A 17409-nucleotide genomic window follows, 5' to 3' on the forward strand; every position below is an offset into this window, starting at 1 on the left:
CACACCTCTCCCCCTTGGATCTTCAGCTCTGTGGTGCTTGCCCTCTTCACTCTTCCATAGTGTGCTTTAGTGGGTTGCTTAGGAGCCGAGTAGTAATTTTTTGGCCTGCCTGCCCAGGTCATGGGTGGGTTTGTTTTGTCTACTCCACACTGCGGTAGCTGGGAAGGAGTGGGGTTAGCACGGGCATTGGTTGGTGAATAGGTTAATCTAGTTGTTTGGACTATTTTAATACATTAATTCAGGCACTTTCAGCATTTTACATTGGCTATCCTAACAGGTTAATTTGGTCAATATGGCAGGAAAGTGTGGAAGGGCAGCAAGTGACACCCTTAGGCACCTTTGGGGGTAACAGGTGGCTCCTGAGGCCTACAGCTCAGGGCTATAGGGCGTGGGGCAGGATACAGGTCACCTACTTACTTCATCTGTCCTGGGTTTTGGGGTCCCTGGGGGTGATATAGGAAGGCCTCCCTATGCACCCTAAGGGTGTGATGGGGGCCAGGATGGGCAGATGGCTTGCTCCTGCCCTAGCAGAGGTCGGTTGCCCTAATAGTTGCACACAGGCTTTGCCTAACTTGTATGCACTGTTCCAGCACTTATAATCCCCCTCTGCAGGTTTACTTCAGGCTTTACTTTAGTGTTAAGATTTGATAAAGTGGCCCATTAGTTCCACCCAAACATTGCTGTCCATGTCTCATTTTCAACCCTTCTCTGCAATTTAAAATACAGTAGGACCTTGCTATAACACGAGGGTCGTGGGGACCAAGGATGCAGTTGGGTTATAGGGGTTCTGTGTTATAGCGAAAACTAGGTTGCTGTTTACAGTATTATATTCAGGGACATGGTCATACCTCTGGTATATCTGAATCTACGGTATAGTGAACTGCGTTATACCAACATTTCATTGTAACTTACAATCACAAAAACAGGGTGGGTCCTAAAAATACACATCTCAAGTGTCAAAAGACCAGGGTAAAGAGGTGTCTTCGGCCGTCTGTGAAAACTATATAATGAAGGTGCCAGACACACCTCTGTGAGGAGGGAATTCTACAGTTTAGGGGATGCCGCAAAGAATGTTCTCTTCTGGGTCACCTCCCCACCTCCAAGCTTCTGAAGGTGATGGAAGTGCTTGTCTTTGTAATATAATAATTAACGGCTGCACATGGGTTTTATCACAACCTACTAACATACTATCACAGCATATAAAAAGAGTAAAGTAGTAACACTGTAAAACAACAGTAACAATTTTTTGTTTTGTTGCAGAAAAGTATATTTACAGACACATTTTGAATGATGATTCCTCAGTATCATAAGAATGAAGTATTTATTATTATTATTATTATTATTATTATTATTATTATTATTATTATATCCTGCCCTTCCTCCCAGCAGAAGCCCAGAGCAGCAAACAAAAGCACTAAAAACATTAAAACATCATAAAATAAACTTTAAAACATATTAAAACAAAACATCTTCAAAAATGTTACTTAAAAAAAGCTATCAAAACATCTTCTAAGATTAAAAACATTTAAAAAAAGAAAGTTTAAGAACATATTAAAAAGCAATTCCAACACAGGGGCATACTTGGATAGGTCTCAACTTAAACAGCTTGTTGAAAGAGGAAAGTCTTCAATAGGCTCCAAAAAGATAACAGAGATGGCACCTGTCTAATATTTAAGGGGAGGGAATTCCACAGGGTAGGTGCCGCCACACTAAAGGTTCGTTCCCACAGGTTGTGCAGAACAGACCTCCTGATAAGGCCCTCACCTGCAGCGTGCAGTGATTGAGTGGGTATATAAGGGATAAGATGGTATTTCAGGTATCCTGCTCCCAAGTTGTATAGGGCTTTGTACACCAAAACGAGAACCTTGAACTTGGCCTGGTAGCAAATGGGCAGCCAGTGCAATTCTTTCAGCAGCGGGGTGACATGTTGTTGATGCCCTGCTCCAGTGAGCAGTCTCGTCGCTGCATTTGGTACCAGCTGCAGCTTCCAGACCAACCTCAAGGGCATTCCCATATAGAGCACATTGCAGTAATCCAGCCTGGAGGTTACCAGTGCATGGACAACAGTGGTCAGTGTGATGGTCCTTCCCTGGCTCTCCCTGTCAGGTTACTACCTGCTCGTGGCTACTGCCTGTCACTAGGCACCACCAGGGACTCCACCAGTCTGGACCGTCCTATGTGGTGGCAGAGGTGGGATGGAAGAATAACACCACAAGTATTCAGAGCAAATCAGAAATATATGTATCTGCATTGATACAAAGGGAGTGGGACAGCTTGAGCACGCAGTCACAGAGGTAACCTGATTGAGAGAGACTCAGGCAGAGTCTCTGGGGATACTGGTTATAGAACGTGACTGGTGGTGCTGCCTAGCAGGGGGATCTGGTGAGGTCTATGCTAGAGCGGAGAGAGAAACCATAAAAAAGGACGGTCCGGATTGGTGGAGTCCCTGGTGGTGCCTAGTGACAGGCAGTAGCCACGAGCAGGTAGTAACCTGACAGGGAGAGCCAGGGAAGGACCGTCACAGGTGGTGGCAGTAGCGGTGGGATACGAACACAGGAGAATACGTCACAGGTGTTGGATGTAGCAGTGAGATACGAATACTAGAGAATCCCTAACAGTGGTGTGGCAAACAGAAATAGCAAAACAAGATTACTTGTGAGAGTGACTGGCAAAGAGTGTGTGGCAAAGAGTGAGTGACCATGGCTGAATATATAAAAATGAAAAGAGAGGAGCTGGTGGAGAAGTGCATAACATTTAATTTACCTCACGAGGGTAAAGGGGTAGATGAATTGAGGGTAGCACTTATAGGATTTGCAACTGCCCAGCAAAAACAACCTGTCAGGGAAGAGACCCCAGAAGGATACTCAAGCAATCCCGCTTATATAGAGTACTTGAGAGAGAAGTTAAGATGGGAGCATGAGTTGGAAACTGAGAGATTGAGGATGGAAGGTGCAGAGAAGGAAAAACAGAGGGAGTTGGAAACTGAGAGATTGAGGATGGAAGGTGCAGAGAAGGAAAAACAGAGGGAGTTGGAATTTGAGAGAATGAGAGTGGATGCTGAATTACAGGTGGAAAAGTTAAAGTTTGAAAGGGAGAGGTTTCATGCTGATGAAACAAGAAAGGACAGAAATGAAACAAAAATAAAAGTTACACCAAAAGACTTTGCAGTGTTTGAGCCTGGACAAGATCCACAGATTTACCTCAGCACTTTTGAAAAAGCAGCTCAATTGTGGGGGCTACCAGAGGATAAATATATGCAATATTTATCAAACCTGATTAAAGGGGAATTGGCTGAGGTATACCAATATTTCCCCTCAGACAAGCCCGTCACCTATGCTGAGTTTAAAGAGGCAGTATACAAAAGGTTCAGACTGGGACCTGACTACTTTAGAAAATTATTCCGAAACTGTCAGATCCAAGCAGGGAGGTCTTTTGTTGAACTGGGAGCTAAGTTGATGGATATATTTGGAAAGTGGATGAGTAGTGCCAAAGCTCAGTCAGTGGAAGAGGTGAAAAGCCTCATGATACTGGATCAATTATTCCATCAGTTACCACCAGAAATAAGGCTCCTTGTCATAGACCGTTCCCCTACATTGGTGCAGGAGGCCGCAGAGATGGCGGATCACTTTGCCTCCAACAGAACTGGCTGGGTGGGGAAAACATCAAGAGAGTTTAAACCCAGACCATATAATGGTGGCAGAAAGGATGTGGTGCCACAGCGAGTGAGTCCTCCATTAAAATCTGAAGGGCGCAGGACACCCCAGAGTGGATCTGTGTACCCTAAAACAGAGGAGAAATTATGCTACAAATGTGGTAGACCGGGGCACCTACGTTTTCAATGTGAGGTTGCCAACCCCATTAGTAATCCTGCTCAGGCAAGGGCAGTAAAAATAGAACCAAAAGATTTAACCACAAAAAAGGTTTAGTTCTGCCAGATAAACTGGACAGAAGTAACAGACCTTGATTCAAGTCTGAGAGAGGAAGTGAGTGTACAAGGGGCAAATTATTGGGCATTGCTTGACACTGGTGCTGCTCAGACGTTACTGAGGCCAGATTTAATAAAATCTGAAGAAATATTACCTCAGGAAACGGTGAATATCCAAGGAGTGAGGGGTCAACCAGAAAGCTTGCCTGTGGCCCTAGTGAAAATGGCGTGGAGAGGTCGAGAGGGCAGATATAAAGTAGGCATTAATGCCCAACAACAAGAACCAGTGATACTGGGAAGAGATGTTATGGGGGCACAAGGGAAAATATATGTGGTGACCAGACAGCAATTTGGCAGAGAAACAGAAGCCATGTTTAGGGGGGCTGAAGGAAACAGGGTGGAATCTGTTTGCGAGCCCCAGGTCCCCATAGCAACCCTTGGCAGGCCTGCTGAAGGAGACAAACTGTATCAACTGGTCTCTGGGGAAGAGACAGAGCATTTCAGAGAAGAACTGAATAAGGATACCAGTTTGAATCAAATAAAGGAGCAAGTCCTGACCCAACAGATTCCTTTCACTGACAAACTGAGGAATCAAGTTGTGTGTGAGAATGGGATTTTATATAGACTGTGGATGCCTGCTGAGAGAAAGGATGAATGTGAACCAGTGAAGCAATTGATAGTACCTAGCAAATACAGAACCAGATTGCTAGAGGTAGCCCACGATGTCCCATGTGCAGGACATCTGGGAATAAAAAAGACCAAGAGGAGATTGGCTGCACACTATTATTGGCCAAACATCTCCAAAGATGTAAAACAACATTGTCTATCTTGTGGTATATGCCAAAAGGTGGGAAAAAGTGGAGTAAAGACTAAGGCACCCTTAAAGCCCCTTCCTATAATTGGACAACCCTTATATAGAGTGGGAATAGATTTGGTGGGCCCTTTTTCCAAACCCACAAAGCATGGCAAGAAATATCTAGTGGTGGTGGTGGATTTTGCCACCAGGTACCCAGACGCAGAAGCACTGAGATCTGTAGAAGCCCCTGTAGTGGCAGAGGCTTTATTAAAAATCTTTATGAGGCTGGGTTTCCCTCATGAAGTGGTGACGGATCAAGGCAGTGTATTCATGGGAGAAGTGATGCAATGTATGTGGAAATGTTGTGGTCTAAAACATCTAAAGACCACTACTTACCATCCCGCCACTAATGGGCTAACTGAGAGATTCAATGGAGTTTTGAAGGGCATGATAAGAAGCTATGTTCAAGATCACCCACAAGACTGGGATGAACGTTTGGGATGCTTCTTATTTGCATACAGAGAAGTCCCTCAGGAGTCAACAGGCTTCTCACCCTTTGAACTGATGTTCACTAGAAAAGTGAGGGGACCTTTGGAACTGTTAAAAAATTCATGGGAAGGAACCCTGGGAGAGTACAAAACATCTGTAGTAGATTTTGTATTGGAATTCCGCAATAAATTAACATCAATGATGGAAGTAGTGAAAAAGAATTTGAGTCAAGCTCAGCAGAAGCAAAGTTACTGGTATGACAGAACAGCCAGGGAACGTGTGTATGATGTGGAAGATATGCTGGAATTAGGAGTGATCAGGGAATCCATCAGTCCCTGGGCCTCAAGTATTGTCCTGGTTCCAAAAAAAGATGGAACGACAAGATTTTGCATTGATTATCGGCTAATCAATAAAATTACGGTCCCAGATGCGTATCCTATGCCCAGGGTAGACGCAATATTAGAGTCATTGGGGGCAGCAACCATTATCTCTACGTTAGACCTCTGTAAAGGATTTTGGCAAATGGAACTAGACGAGCAATCCAGAGCCAAAACTGCCTTCAGTACACCGGATGGGTTATATGAGTTTGTGACCTTACCCATGGGACTAAGGAACTCACCAAGTTCATTTCAGAGGCTAATCAATACTGTGTTGCGAGGCATGTCAGATTTTGCAGTGGCCTATATCGATGACGTGGCCATTTTTAGCAAGTCGGTGCCTGAGCATGTCCAACACCTGACCACAGTATTAGAGGCATTAAGAAAAGCAGGCCTCACAATAAAAGCTAAGAAATGCCAGTTTGGGCTAAAGGAAGTAATCTATTTAGGACATAAGGTGGGGAGTGGGAAAATCACCCCCTTACGCAGCAAGGTGGAGGTAATACAAGCGTGGCCTATCCCCTTAACCAAAAAACAAGTAAGGGCATTTCTAGGTGTGGCTGGTTTTTATAGGAAGTTTGTGAGAAATTTTGGGGAAATAGCAACCCCCTTGCATGAATTGACAAAGAAAAAGTGTTCTGAGCGTGTGGTATGGACGAATGAATGTCAGAAGGCTTTTGATCTGCTGAAGCAAGCCTTGTGCCAAGGACCCATATTAATAGCACCAGACTATGAGCAACCATTCATCGTGGCTACAGATGCGTCAGACCTCGCGCTGGGTGTCATCTTGCTGCAGGAGAGAGAAGGCACCAGACATCCAGTGGCGTATCTGAGTTGCAAGCTGATGCCGAGGGAGAAAAACTATTTGTCGGTCCAAAAGGAGTGCCTAGCGGTCGTGTGGGGACTGAACAAGTTGCGCCCATATGTGTGGGGACGAAGATTCACGGTAACAATGGATCATCGGGCCTTGTTATGGTTGCAGACTATGAAAAACCATAACACTATGCTGCAGAGGTGGTCCTGGGCCCTACAAGACTATCACGTGGACTTCCAGTTCATAAAAGGCAAGGACAATGTACTGGCCGATGGACTTTCCAGGCAAGTGGCTGGGACTGCAGTGACGTGACCAGACGGAGGAACAAAGGAAGACATTTTCCCCATAGAGACTTGTTATATTGTTAACGCGACGTATAAATCCTGGAACAGGAATAATACTCTGCCGTTGTTTTAAGGGGGGGGGGAATGTGATGTTCCTCTATTAGTGTATATATGGTAAGTGCTGTTTGTATAGGAGATACATGGTAAGTGAAATGAAAGAGGAGGGGGGAGTGAATGGGCAGTAGAATGCTGGATGATTGGCTGAATGTTTAAAATGGCTGACAGTATAAATGGAAGGATGTCAGGTAAATCTGGGTGGAGAATCTGTGGTGAATCTGGGTGGACGTTGTGGGTTGTTTTGGTGGGTTTTTGAGAGGAGATTGTGTGGAGAGTTGGTGGATGTGAGGTGGAAGGTGGATGTGAGGTGGAAGGTGGATGTGAGGTGGAGTGTGGACGTTAGAGGGTTGTTTGGTGGGTTTATGAGAGGAGAGTGTGGAGTTCGGATTAATACTAAGACCAGTACCTCAGGAATAGATGTAACCATATGCTTAAGTGCCTTTATAAAGTAATCTTTGTTATCTTTGTTATTTAATAAATACTTTTGGTTTACCAAAGGCCTGATCCTTGGCTGGGGTTTCACAGACCAGAAGGGAGGGTAAGGTAAATACCAAGGCTGAAGAATAACAAATGGTGGCAGCGGGGAAGGGAAGAATAACACCACAAGTATTCAGAGCAAACCACAAATATATGTATCTGCATTGATACAAAGGGAGTGGGACAGCTTGAGCACGCAGTCACAGAGGTAACCTGATTGAGAGAGACTCAGGCAGAGTCTCTGGGGATACTGGTTATAGAACGTGACTGGTGGTGCTGCCTAGCAGGGGAATCTGGTGAGGTCTATGCTAGAGCGGAGAGAGAAACCATAAAAAAGGACGGTCCGGACTGGTGGAGTCCCTGGTGGTGCCTAGTGACAGGCAGTAGCCACGAGCAGGTAGTAACCTGACAGGGAGAGCCAGGGAAGGACCGTCACAGTCAGGCTATCCTGGTCTTACCAGCCGAAGCTGGTAAAAGGCACTCCTAGCCACTGAGGTCACCTGGGCCTCTAGTGACAAAGATGGATCCAGGAGCACCCCCAGACTACGAACCTGCTCTTTTAGAGGGAGTATGACCCCATCCAAAGCAGGCAACTGACTAATTATCCGAACTCGGGAACCACAAACCCACCATGCCTCCGTCTTGCTAGGATTCAGACTCAGTTTAGTGGCCCTCATCCAGCCCACAACTGAGTCCAGGCAGCGGTCAAGGGCTTGCACGGCCTCTCCCAGTTCAGATGTTATGGAGAAATAGAGCTGGGTATCATCAGCATACTGCTGACACCTCACCCCAAATCTCCTGATGACACCTCCCAAGGGCTTCATATAGATGTTAAACAGCATGGGGGACAAGATGGTACCCTGCGCCACCCCATAGCACAACTCCAGGGGACCAAAAGACAGTCATCCAATGCTATTCTCTGAGAACGACCTTGGAGATAGGACTGGAACCACTCTAAAACAGTGCCTCCAATACCCATCTCACCAAGTCAGCCCAGAAGGATACCATAGTCAATGGTATCAAAAGCCACTGAGAGATCAAGTAAGAATAATAGGGTCGCACTCCCCCTGTCTTCTCCCAATAAAGGTCATCCATCAGGGCGACCAAGGCCGATTCAGTCCCATAACCAGGCCTCAACCCAGACTGGGATGGGTGAAGATAATCTCTTTCATCCAAGAGTACTTGCAATTGCTGCGCCACAACCCTCTCCATCACCTTCCCTAAGAAGGGGGTATTTGCAACTGGTCGATAGTTGTCACAAACCAATGGGTCCAGGGTGGGCTTTTTCAGGAGTGGTCAGATCACTGCCTCTTTCAAGGCCGCTGGAACCACTCCCTCCCGCAATAATACGTTGACCACACCCTGAATCCACTTGGTCAGATCCCCTCGGCAAGCTTTAATAAGCCAAGAAAGGCAAGGGTCGAGAGGACACATTGCTGGCCACATCAATGCAAGTGGTTGATTGCCACATGCTGCTGGTCGCATCAACGCAAGCAGTTCTTCAAGGCAGAGGCCTAGTTGCATATGCTAGAAAGCCAGATCTGGGGCCAGGATTGAGACAAAAAGAATTAAAATCTCCATGAAGCTATCAAATTCTTTTTTTAAAACCAGTGTTAGCTGGTATAAAATCAAATCATTTTTTGAACGTAGGAGGTGCCAAATTGCAGGTGGTATTCTGTTATATTCTTAATCTGAAATTGTAAATCCCAAATGCAAAAAACAGCTCAGTTAAGAGCTTTAAAACAGTGAGATGAGCTTAAACATTGACTTTTGAAAAACATTTTGCATATTTTCTACTTCTAATTCCCTTTTACAAAATGAATATTGGAATAACTTCTTTAAAAGGCATTGAAATAGCCACAGAGTAAATGGCAATTAAAAAAAGTTACAGAATAACCTTATATTATGTTAACAAATATGCAGGGAGTTTCATAAATATGAAATTATTTTTTTTAATAATCCTGTATTTTAGTTTTGAGACACTTTTTTTTGCTTGTCTGTGAGCCTGAAGCTAAGTTGACCCTCTTTAATATTAATGTACTCTACCATAAAACTCTGTTCCTTTGCCTCTGATTAATACTGTCTGTCAATTATTTACAGATCCTGTGGTTTTGTGGAAGTTCCCGGAGGACTTTGGAGACAAGGTTAGAAACGTGAGACTGATCCTTTTAAAATGACAGAGTAATAAAAATAATAACAATAATAATAATATCAGCATCATCTGCTTTTCTACAGTTTTTTTTAAAGCTTTCCTATTCAGCTATAGGAGGGCAGATGGCTGATGATAGCAATAAAAGAGTCTTCACCAGCTGATTTGATCATTAGAATGGGTTTGTGGCAGGAAGAGCTACACACTATGTTAGTTGCTTTCATGGATTTGTCACATTATTATTCTTAATCTGGGTGGATATTATGACCAAACACCACTAGTGGTGTTTTCTTCTTCTTCTGCAGTCATGAATACAGTTCCAGTGGAACAAATTAGGGAAATTATGATTTACATACAGTATTGAAATTGCCACTAGATGCACATCAGCAATGATAATCTAAGGTGCTGGTTTTGGACATGCTTCCTCACATGTGCCAGTATCAGCACTGGTGTAACATGTTGCTTGTGTATGTAATGCACCATTGGTGGTATCTTAGTACTCATGAATATGTTCTCCCATTCATCAGAGCTACTTTGACACTTTGGCATGTTAGCAGTTTTCAACAGCAGGTAAACACTTGCAGGAAACAAGTGGTCGTCTTTTAACTATTGTTTTTTAAAAAAACACTCCCCCCCCAAAAAAATTGTTAATGGAGGTGAAGAGGGGAAATGGGCATTTTTTATTTAATTTACTTGGCTCTTTTTCATTTTGATTTTATTGAGCAATGTGTGTTGCTCTTTCTGTGGTTCAGGCAGATTTCTCAGTTTTGCTTTAAATAGTGCCAGATACTTGGAGACAAATAGCATATATAAACAACCATTTGAATTCTGTTTTGAATATAGGAACCTATATAAAAATTATGTTGCCAAAGCAGTTTACAGCTCAGCATTTGTCAGAAGAATACTGGTCCTAGAGTTCTAAACAAAGTTGTCAGTTGAGCATGTGTGACACCCATTGAAATCAATGACACTTATTCATGGCAGCATAGACGTTTCCAGTCTAAGCATTTTTTTTTTCTTGGCAACATGGCACATTAACAGGAGGAGTTGAGAGCTTTACTGTTGGCTTCATTAGGAAATGGACTGAAAAACCATTTGAATGAATGGGGTTTTTGTCTGGGAGCAGTTGTGTCTTGGATTTCAATCTGGCTGTTTTAGCAAAATGTTTTTGTCAAAGGTACACTTTGAGCTTGAGTATATCTAAGGCTTGTGTTTATACAAAAAGCAAGTTTATTAAGTAGTTCTCTTGTCTGATTTAAATGTTAGCATATGGATGTATTCTGTTAAACCTATTTAAAAATGTGTAGAGTTTAAATGGAACAGGGGAAAAAAACTGTCCTTGCTATTGAGCCAAATGCCCTAGTAGCAGTTTCCTATGTTGGTTTTGAGAGTTGTGAACCTGTATCTCTTTTCAACTATAAAGTTCATTGGGTGAGTAAGTCATTAGAAGCCAACCTATGATAAAGGGCTGCTGGATAACATAAGGTAAGGGCACATAAGTAACCTGCTGTGATTCCTTTGGTGGGACAGGAAAGGAATCTAGACAGATGGGAAAAGAGCATTGCCTTGATAAAATAGACTGAAATAGTCTGAAGTTTATAGCTTAGCATATAAAGATGTTCCAAGAAAAAGATGCAGAATATGATGCTGTAGGTAAGCAATATCATTAACCAAGATGACTGTCAGTGGCCTGATTCATGTGTCACTTTAGATCATAGTTAAATGAAAATATAGTTTAAAGGTGAATGTGCAATGTGCTAGTGCTAAAATGTCAAATGCTTCACTCCTCCCTGCTGCTGCTGCTAGCTAAGCTATGGTCTGGCGTAGCGTTACAACCAAATCTGGACATTTTTTTCCTTCTTTTCCAAATAAACCAGAAACTGTAAGCTAGGTTTGTTCTTGACTTACCACTCATGGTTTGTTTGGGGGAAACAAACCATGAGCCTGGCTTTGAATATACCATGGCTTAGTGCATGGCAGGCGCAGAGGAGAAGCAAAGCTTCTGTAATTTCAGCAGTGCACCCCAATATGCAGCACTTTCACCTTTAAACCATAGGTTAGTTAAATTGGTTTAAAGTGAGATACAAATGAGGCCAGTGCCTAAGTGAATACAATAAACAAACCGTATGCAGTGTCTCTTAATTGTACTTGTTGGTGTCCGAGTTTCAGACCCTTCTGAAGACAAATGGATCACAATGGTGAGGCACATTTCAAAACTGTGGGAGGGTAGTACCTTACCTGTCAAACAGAAAAAAAGAAAGACTTTGTTGTTTTCTCTCGTCAGCTTTGGTTTTGTGTATGTTTGTATGAATGTTGTTGCTGGTTTACTATAGAACTTGAAAACAACTAGAGACAATTTAAAACCAAGTTTCATAATTTTTGATGGCAATAGCCTGTATAATTATGCTCTGAAAGTCACTTTCAAGAAGTAAGTTTTTGTACTGAATATCTATAACCATGCTGATGTGGTGATTTTTGGGATAGCCACAATAAACACTAGATATTAAGTTATTTTTTACTTCATACTTAGTGGAATTCTCATTGAGAAAATGCAGACAGACAGTTCTGATTTTTTTTTTAAAAAAAGATTTGCTCTTTTGGCCCTGCAGCAGCAGTTACTTGCGCTAGCACTTTATAGCTTACTAGAAGGCACAATGTGGTCACTATCTTCCCTCCTTCCTTCCTCCCCACCCCCTATTTGGAGGAAGAGAACTACAGGCATTGGATCATTGTCTTGCAAGACCACAAATACTTTCCTAGTGCTTTCAGATACCTGGAAGTAATAACAAAATTTGTGAGGCCATTCCCTAGCAATGATTCTGCATCATCGTGTGTCCACCCCTTTACTTGCTCTTGCTCCCTGTTTCCTGAACTGATTTTGTCTGACAAGTGAAGGAAGTTTGGCAATTGAGGAGCCAAGTACACCCTCTGTGGGATGCAGTTTGGCTCAGACACTACCATTTGTCAACTCCTATTTTATAATTGCTGTTTTAAGACACAGTAGTGTAAATAAAGATAACAATGCTGCTCACGGCCCTGGAATCAATTATGAAGGGTAGTACAGAACAATTTGGGGGACAATAGGCTTCAATTATCCTAACTAAGACGATCATTCAGGGTAAAATTAATTGAAAGCTAAAGTGATTTTATTTTGGGGTGAGCCTAGTAACACTGTCAAATTGCCTGCCTGCTTCCTTTTGCTTCCCCACTTAGGTCAGTGGTTCCCAAACTTTTTCCTCCATGGACCACTTGAAAATTGCTGAGGGTCTTAACGGGCCACTTAATGATTTTTCTGCCTGTTGTAGCAATTGTAATGCATCGTGCTAGGTGCTTTATAATTTTTAATTGACTCAAGATAAAACTTCATAATTTTAGCCTTCCATTAACTTCACCGCTAAACCTCTCCACTCCTTTCAAGTGCCTCCTCTCTCCATCACTTCTGGTCCACCCTGCCTACCTCCTGGCGGACCCACCGGGTTCTAAGAATGACAGAGCAGCTGCTGCACCTGTCATTCATAGCCACTGCTTCTGCTGTTCTTCCCAGACATGCTGTGGACCACGTGAACAAAGGTTGATCTGTGGACTACAGTTTGGGAACCCCTATTCTAGGCATTCTGTTGACTTAATTCTATTTTCAGAGCATATTCTTCAGTGTCTGCCACATGAAAACTGGTCAGATTAAGGTGGTGTTATAAACTACATCAAAGTAGGGGAGAGAAAGTGTATGTGAACTGTATATCCTTGAATAATGTTTCTAATGTAATGTATGAAAAAGATTTTGTAGGCAGGAGAGACCTAATCTCTATGCTCCAAATTAATTTTATGTGCTTTTATCTCTTCCCCCCCGCGAACCTCTTTTCATGTGTTTCGCTGAAACGACATTTAACAGTGCAATCCTAAGCATGTCTACTCAGAAGTAAGCCAACTGAGTTCAGTAGGTCTTACTTTGAGGTGAATATAGGATTGCACATCAAAGGAAAACAGCTCTCTTTGCATTTTCTATTTCCTTGCTTCATTATAGTATGTAAATTTGCCCTTGCACTTTACAGTAGATTAGAGTGCATTTACACTTGCATCACAATTCTGTGCATGTACTTGGAAGTAAATATCACTGTTTTCAGTGTGACTTGCTGCCTCCAGCTCACCCATTTACATACTACAAATATGTATGTTTTTTTGTGTGGCATTATAGCATCCCAGTATTGTATATTTCAAGAACTTCAAGACTTGGTGTGCAGTAGTAGGGTTCTAACATCTGGTACTTGTGTTCAGTCCATTAAATAAGCACAATGGAATAGTGTGCTATAGTTGGATACTAGTCCACTTTTGTTCCATATAGCAACTGGCACACAGAGAGGTCTGGTGTAGACCTAATGCTAACTTGTTGTAAACTATATTTTGGAAGTCAGCCTTGGGGATATAATCCTTTTTTCCCAGTTGGCCTTAGTCATAGGGTAGAGCAGAGCACTGTGCTGCCCTCCAGCATGGCCAGTTGTCAGGGATGATGGAAGTTGTAGTCCAGCAACCTCTGGAAGGCACTGTGTTGGCTTCTCCTAGATTATAGTTATTGATGCACCAAAGCTAACCATGGTTTATACTAATCAGGTGCCATCATAATATGCTTCATATCATGGTTTCAGATTCTGATTTAAAAGGAACCATATTAAAGTTAAAGTAGCATTGAGGGGAAATGCAGAGATATGCACGTTTCATAAAAAGTTTAATCCTGAATTATTTTTAGAAAAAATACTGACCATTCTAGAAGAGTTAACTATTCGTTGGTTAATGAAGATTGTACTCTGCAATCCTTTTCATAGTCAGGGAACCAAAGAGTAGCTGGGTTCAAGCAAGAGATTTGCATTAGTCCAGAGGAATTTTTTACTTTGAGCAGCTGACCTCCATGCTATATCACAAACTGCTTTTGAAACTCCCTTCAGTTTTAAATGAACAACAACAACAAAACAACCAAGGTCAAGGCCCCTTTGAGACCGCAGAAATCCATAATTCTGTGACCCCTGACTGCAGATTATAAAATTATTTGAGGGTAGTAGTTTGGTTTTAAAGATGACCCTCAGTGATAGCTACAAATGCATTTTTGGCTCAAAGTGTAAAAGACAGATTGTAATGTTTGAATAGTGCTAGAAATAGAAGTGTGTAGTATGTTTGTGTGTGAATTGCACATGCATAACATAGTTTTCAACATTTTGCACATGAAAATAGAACGCATTAGTGTATCTTTAATGCAGGGCAAGGGGAGTCTGGTAGCCCAAAGTCATGGCCTGCTGGACAATGGTGGGCCAACACAATACAAACTTTAATCTGTCTTAGGTAGACAGTGGATACTAAATGTTCATGCTAGCATATAGCTTCAGAGGACAAAAGCAGTGAAGAAAGCCATATGGTTCTCAGCAAGTGCATGTATAATACATATTATATATGCAATATAGTGCACTAAGAGGACATTGGCCCCATTGTACAACTGAGGATCACTGAAACACAAGATTGTATTCAATATTACAACCTGGGCTCTGCTGGGAGGAAGGGCGGGATATCAATCAATCAATCAATTAGTAAATAAATAAAATGGCTAACTTAGGTTCATTCATTTCAATATGCCTTCTCTGAGTGAAACATCCCACAGTAATAAGTAACTATTACTTATTAAGCAGAAATAGCAGAAATTCTTAAGCAGAAACAGCAGTTGAGTAACAATGCCACTGAGCAACTGCAGCTTTTCCCTATTCCACATACTTGTAATTAAGAAGCAGAGATTACAGAGTAAAAGCATGCCTCTCACAGTGATTAAAGCACCTTCATCTCTCTTCAGAAGCTAAGTACTCACTCACTTCCATTGCCAACGAATCAGAGAACACGTAGTTGTTCTCCACACAACAGTCCACTCATTTCCCATTTTTCCAGCAGATCTTCACAACAATAGGTTCTCCCCCTCCCCCCGTTTCTTATTACAGTTAAGTTTTTCTGGGCTTTTCTCACTGTCTTAATTTGTGCCAAGAACGTGCCAGGATTCAGCTGAGGAATCTGTTTCTAATGCTGGAGCTGCCTTTTGAAATATAGAACAAAGGATATCTCTGACCATGTAGAGAGAGCCTTTCCCTCAACACTGACAACTGCTTTCTCCTACCTCCTCCACACACTTAGAGTTTGGGAGAAGCTTGACACTGAGTACGTACTTAGACGTGACTGTGAGCAGAGCCCACAATTCTTTCCCTTCACAATAAATCTATGCCTGGTTTCCCATCCTCCTCTTGTACCAACAGCCCATTTAATAAAATAAAGGTGCAATCCTTCAATTTACCAGCATGGTAGGAGAAGGCATTTTTTAAAAAAAGAATGCAAAGGTCATTTTGATGCAATTTACCAATACAATTTGGGGGGGGGTTGTAGAGGGCTAAACTGAGAACTTCTCTTGTCCAAACTTTTCTGTCCTCCATCTCCCAAGCCTGCAAACTTTTGTTGCAGTTCTGATTCACTTTTATAACATCTCAGTGTAACTGGAGTGAACTAGCTAATAGTGAAAGTGTCAAATTTGCATTGTTTCTGGAGAAACTGCTTCTGCTGCCAAAGTCAAACACATGGTGTCACTGACACTGGCGAAATGGGGAGAGTTATTCCATTAAGCCCCTTCCTCTGAGAACTCTGATGGCCATCCAGCCTGCAGGAAGTGCTATGTGATAGAAGAAGCCCTGTCCTCTTGACCTGGCATTGTTATTTGCTCCACTTACCGATGTGGTCTGAAGGTGTGTGCGCTTTTGAACAGACTTACTCTTACATTGAATGCTGAGATCAACTACACTTTACATACCCAACATATAACACTATACACATTTAACTGTGAAGATGTCAGGAAAGTGCACATACAGCTGTAAATATGAACCATTTTATGTGTCTTTCACCATGAAATTGCAGTTAATGGATTAGTGCATTGGTCAGTCCAATCCATTTTATGAACATGCTGAGCTTGGGCTCTGTTTGGGCGAATAAATATTTTGAAGCCACAAGGGAGATCTCCTGACTTTTGTGGCCTAGGGACTTGGAAGGACCTTTAATCCTCATCTTTTACCTCTGAACAGACATTAGTATAACTTTACATGAGCTCTCTGTTTACTTGCAAATAGATGCTTGGTGATTTAAAAAGGTGACCTTTCTTGCATTTGGAAGAACAAGGGGCAAGCTCAAGCACATGTATTATTAGAATCGTCATGGTTTTGTTTTATAGATTTTTTTTCCACGAGTTTAAATTGTTGCACTTGATCAGCATATGGTATAGGCAAGCCTCATCTTGACCAACTCTTTTGTTATCTTGTTATTGTTATAGTCTTAATGACAGTTGTAAGCCACAGCTCTGGATGTAGGGGTTAGTCTACCCTGGGGAGAAGAGGAAGAAACAGCAGTGTGGATTATGGAAATATGAATTGATCTAAGAAGCAGCTCTCTTGTAATAGAATGGGACTCAAAGAAAGACAGAGGAGAAGCTGGTGAAAAGGCGATGGAATATGATGTGAAAATGATCATTTGAATGCTTTCCTTTTCATTCCCAGCTGCTGTGTTCTGGTGAAAAGACATGCATTTGTATATCTTAAGGCTGGGTGAAAAAGGGCCAGATGAATAGAATTACTTGTTAGATATGTTTTCATTTTGAGCTGGATAAATTATGTGCATTTTAATAGACTGTATGCATATGTTACCCATTTTATTGTACAGCTGTAATATTAGAGATTACTTTGTTAAAAACATTTCTCATTTTTGTCAAGTGTAACATTTAATTTAAATATAGGACAGTGTTTCAGATATTGCATATTAACCAATGCTGAATTTGGCTTATATCCATTGCCTTAAGCACTGCTGTAATAAAAGTGCAAACATTTCATTGAAGGTTATGTGTTCATCGTTCTCTGAGTTGAACAAAATAGCTATTGTTCAGAGTTAAAGCAGTATCTTTACCACAAGCTCTTGTAGTATC

The 17409-nt window shown here is 42.0% G+C and overlaps 1 protein-coding gene across 2 annotated transcripts in view; it reads left to right on the forward strand.

Moving 5' to 3' along the window:
• DENND1B (DENN domain containing 1B) overlaps positions 1-17409 on the forward strand; it is a 333504-nt gene that overhangs the window by 85425 nt on the left and 230670 nt on the right. For both annotated transcript variants that reach the window (XM_061633956.1, XM_061633957.1), the window contains exon 3: positions 9380-9423. In XM_061633956.1, coding sequence (XP_061489940.1) covers positions 9380-9423 — 44 coding nt within the window. The remainder of the gene's footprint in view (positions 1-9379; positions 9424-17409) is intronic.

The sequence above is a fragment of the Rhineura floridana genome, chromosome 6 (assembly GCF_030035675.1).
Source record: "Rhineura floridana isolate rRhiFlo1 chromosome 6, rRhiFlo1.hap2, whole genome shotgun sequence".
NCBI lineage: Eukaryota > Metazoa > Chordata > Lepidosauria > Squamata > Rhineuridae > Rhineura > Rhineura floridana.